The following is a 3,159-nucleotide window of genomic DNA, read 5'->3' as shown; positions in this document are numbered from 1 at the left end:
CCCCGGCCCCCCAGGGCCTGGCGGTGGCTCCCAGCAGTCACACCGGCCCCTCGGCCTCGGCGCTCGGCGCACGGTCCCGCCTCCTCCCGCCCGAGTCACTTACTTGGGACCTGCTGGGCGGGCTGCTGCCACGCCGGGTAGGTGCTGCCCCATCCCTGGGTCAGAAAGGCCGGAGGACCACTGGGAAGACAGAGAGTCGTTCGCCCCAGAGCCTGACACGTCCCCTCCTCCTCCTCACTGTGGACCGCCCCCTCCCGCCACGCCGACCTCGCCCGTGCCCTTCGCTGGACCCCCGCCCCCACTGCCCCCTATCCCAACAGAGTGAGAAGTCACCCACCTCACAGGGGTGCTGGGGGGGTTTCCGTTCACCTTAGCAGCGATGCTGGGGAAGCAGCCCGAGCTCCGTGGAGGAAAAGCGCTGCGAGACAGTGAGGAACAAATGAACACAGCGCCCAAGGGCCCGGCGGGGAGGGCCCCTCGAGGAGGTGACCGCAAGGTCCTCTGCCTCCGGGAGGGCTCTCACCCCAGGCCAGGCTGTGAGCAGGCTAGACAGACAGGGCCCGGCAGGCAAGGGCAAAGGCATGGGTCGTGGCCACCCCCACAGCATCAGGCTGCTGGCCGCATTCCCTGGACGTGGCTGAAGGGGGGGCCTCTTGGGGCGGAGTGAACTCTCCCTGCAGAGACCACGCAAGGGACTCACTGTTGCGGAGGCGCCGTGGGCGGCTGGCTGAACGGGCTATGTCCGAAGGCTCCGGGTGCTCCGAGGCCGGTCCCCTGTCGTGGGCACAGAGGGGGCTCTCACTGCCTGCAGGCCGCGCCTCTGCCCGCTGCCCAGGCCCAGCCCGAGGCAAACTGCCGCTTGCGGGGGGGACGGAGCCGGAGAGGGGGGAAGGGGGGGTGCCCTAGGACGCTCACTAGCCTCGCTTCCCCACAGTGGGCTTGGCGCGCACAAGTGGCCTCTGCCCCCTCGAGTGACCGATACCACCACGCAGCCAATGCCGGCACCACCGCAACTGCCCTACGTGTCACCCTGGGGATCGGGACCAACCTGCTTGACTCTCCCGTCAATTTAGGCTGGCCCACGGCTCTCTCTGCCATTCTACGTCCCCTTTGAGGTGAGCAGTGGCCAATCTGTCCTCCATCAACACTCCCTTTCTTTATCTGCTTTGAGGCGCCTGAAACTAAAGCCAGAGTCAATGAACGCTGCCTGCAGGGCCGGCCGCCAGGGCCAGGCCCGCGGGAGTCAGGGCCGCGCCAGGGGGAGGCCGCCACCCCGGCTGCTCATCTAGGCCTGCGGGGAGNGCCTGGCACCCCCCCACCCCCACCCTCCCCAGGCCCCGACCTTCCCCCTTGGCGAAGTGGAAGGGGTCTTCCTCACGTGCTGTGAGGGCCGAAAAGCACAGGAAGTACGAGCACGTGGGGGAGGACAGGTACCTGGGACATCCAAAAGGGAACCCAGCTATCGTTACGCCAGGTGGGGGGAGGACCTTGTACGTACGCCAACTTTCTCATCTATGAGATGCCTGGCCACCTCGATCTGCTGAGGGACGCCCCTGATGGTGAATATTCGCAGGTTGGGGTCAGTGTTGGGAGGGGGGTTCCGCTGGAGCTCCACGTGCGCCCCCGACTGCTGGTTTATGCTTTTGATGTTCTCACCCCCTGCGGGCAGGCGGACACAAGACACAAGGGTAAGCGGCAGTTGAGGCAGAGCCGGACGTTCTAGAGTGTTCAGCCGTGAAGAGGAGCCCTCAGTTTACTCTGAACCGGTTCTGACGGACATCGGGGCTCTCACGTCCGCAGAATCAGACTCATGCGTGAAGCTGGTCCTTCCCTCCCAGCCAGGCTGAGGCCAGGCACCACGGGGCGCCCCGCACAAAAGCCCAGGGTCCCTGGATCCACACGAAGGAGCTCGGCCCACACAGGCCCAGAGAGGGCACCCCATCCTCCTCGTACAATGGGGGCCCCCTCAGCCCTGGCGTGGGCCACCTCATGGCAGCTCTCTCTCCCTCCACAGGGCAAACAGCCGGCCCCTGGCTCCAACAATGCCCGGAGCCCACTCGGGCCTCCAATGTCCCACCCCGTCACTTCTCAGGTCCCTGCCTCCTCCTCTGAGGGTGGGGGGGTGGGGGGAGAGCAGGTCTAGACAGAGGCAGCCAAGGACGGGGGTCACAGAGGCCTGGGTGGAGTGGGGTAATGAAAATTTAGTTGGACTCTTTGAAAAACCCGTGAGAGTTCCAGTCTCTTAATGAGGTTTGCGTAACAAAGGGCCCAGCAGTGTCACAATGGTTTGATTCTTCTTTAGAAATTTCACAGAACTTACAGATCAGTTCTGCTCCATTGGGGGGGGCGGCGGGCAGAGTAAGAGGAAAACCTGGGAGCAGAGTTTTACGAATATTAGAGAAAGACCGTCTCTGGGATGTCTGGTGCAGGAGAGCAGAGAGCCCCAGACGATCAAAAGCAGAGACTGAAGGCCAGTCTCCGAGTCCCTCTGCCCAGCCCGGAGTCAAAACCAACCTCCGATGACATCTGTCGTTTCAGGGTAACGTGTCCGCAATCCTTCTTGCGGCCCAGCCCACTGCTGGAGCACCTACCAGGCCCGCAGACAGGAAGGGGCTCCCAAGAGCAAGCCCAGCCCTCGACGGGGTCCCGCCGGCCCCCCTGAAGGCAGGCGCCACAGGAAGGACACCAGGAGGCTGATGGCCTTGGGAGAGAGAGCCTGGTGCAAATGGCTGTGCTGTGGGTCAGTTTAGTTGAGGGCGGCTTTCAATTTAAAAGCAAACGAAAAAGCACTCAGCCGACCAAGGGGTTGTGCGCACAAAGCTGTGCCTCTCCCCCTTGAGCAAACAGCAGGGGCCAATGCGGTCCCAGAAAGCCTGCGGCAGCCCCCCCAGCCCCAGGTGGGAGCAAGGCTCCCCCCGGCCCTGGATCTCCCGCCATCCACTCGGGGGCCGTGACTTCATTTTCTTTGCACCAGGAAACATGAGGAGTTTTGCCAGCCCTGGGCACGGCGTTTCTGGGGTGCCACGGAGAGCAAAAAGGATGGGCCTTCCTACCGCACGCCCGGCGCCCGAAGGCACCCTCATGTCCCCACCCTGGGCGCCACGGGGGTCTGGAGGCGAGAGCGCCACGCAGCCCAGGCTGGCCGCCTCCGCCGGGGGC

At 64.5% G+C, this 3,159-nt stretch overlaps 1 protein-coding gene across 2 annotated transcripts in view; it reads right to left on the bottom strand.

The window, feature by feature from the left end:
- The window catches only part of FUBP3 (far upstream element binding protein 3), a 50,086-nt gene that overhangs the window by 5,443 nt on the left and 41,484 nt on the right, over positions 1 to 3,159 (bottom strand). For both annotated transcript variants that reach the window (XM_077768393.1, XM_077768394.1), the window contains exons 13-16: positions 1,499 to 1,659; positions 701 to 774; positions 338 to 418; positions 104 to 180 (exon numbers count right to left, since the gene is read on the bottom strand). In XM_077768393.1, the coding sequence (XP_077624519.1) occupies positions 104 to 180; positions 338 to 418; positions 701 to 774; positions 1,499 to 1,659 (393 nt within the window). The remainder of the gene's footprint in view (positions 1 to 103; positions 181 to 337; positions 419 to 700; positions 775 to 1,498; positions 1,660 to 3,159) is intronic.

The sequence above is a fragment of the Crocuta crocuta genome, unplaced genomic scaffold, assembly GCF_008692635.1.
Source record: "Crocuta crocuta isolate KB4526 unplaced genomic scaffold, BGI_CrCroc_1.0 scaffold35, whole genome shotgun sequence".
Classification (NCBI taxonomy): Eukaryota; Metazoa; Chordata; class Mammalia; order Carnivora; family Hyaenidae; genus Crocuta; species Crocuta crocuta.
The sequence above is the reverse complement of the archived record's forward strand: the minus strand, read 5'-3'. Positions and strand labels throughout refer to the sequence as shown.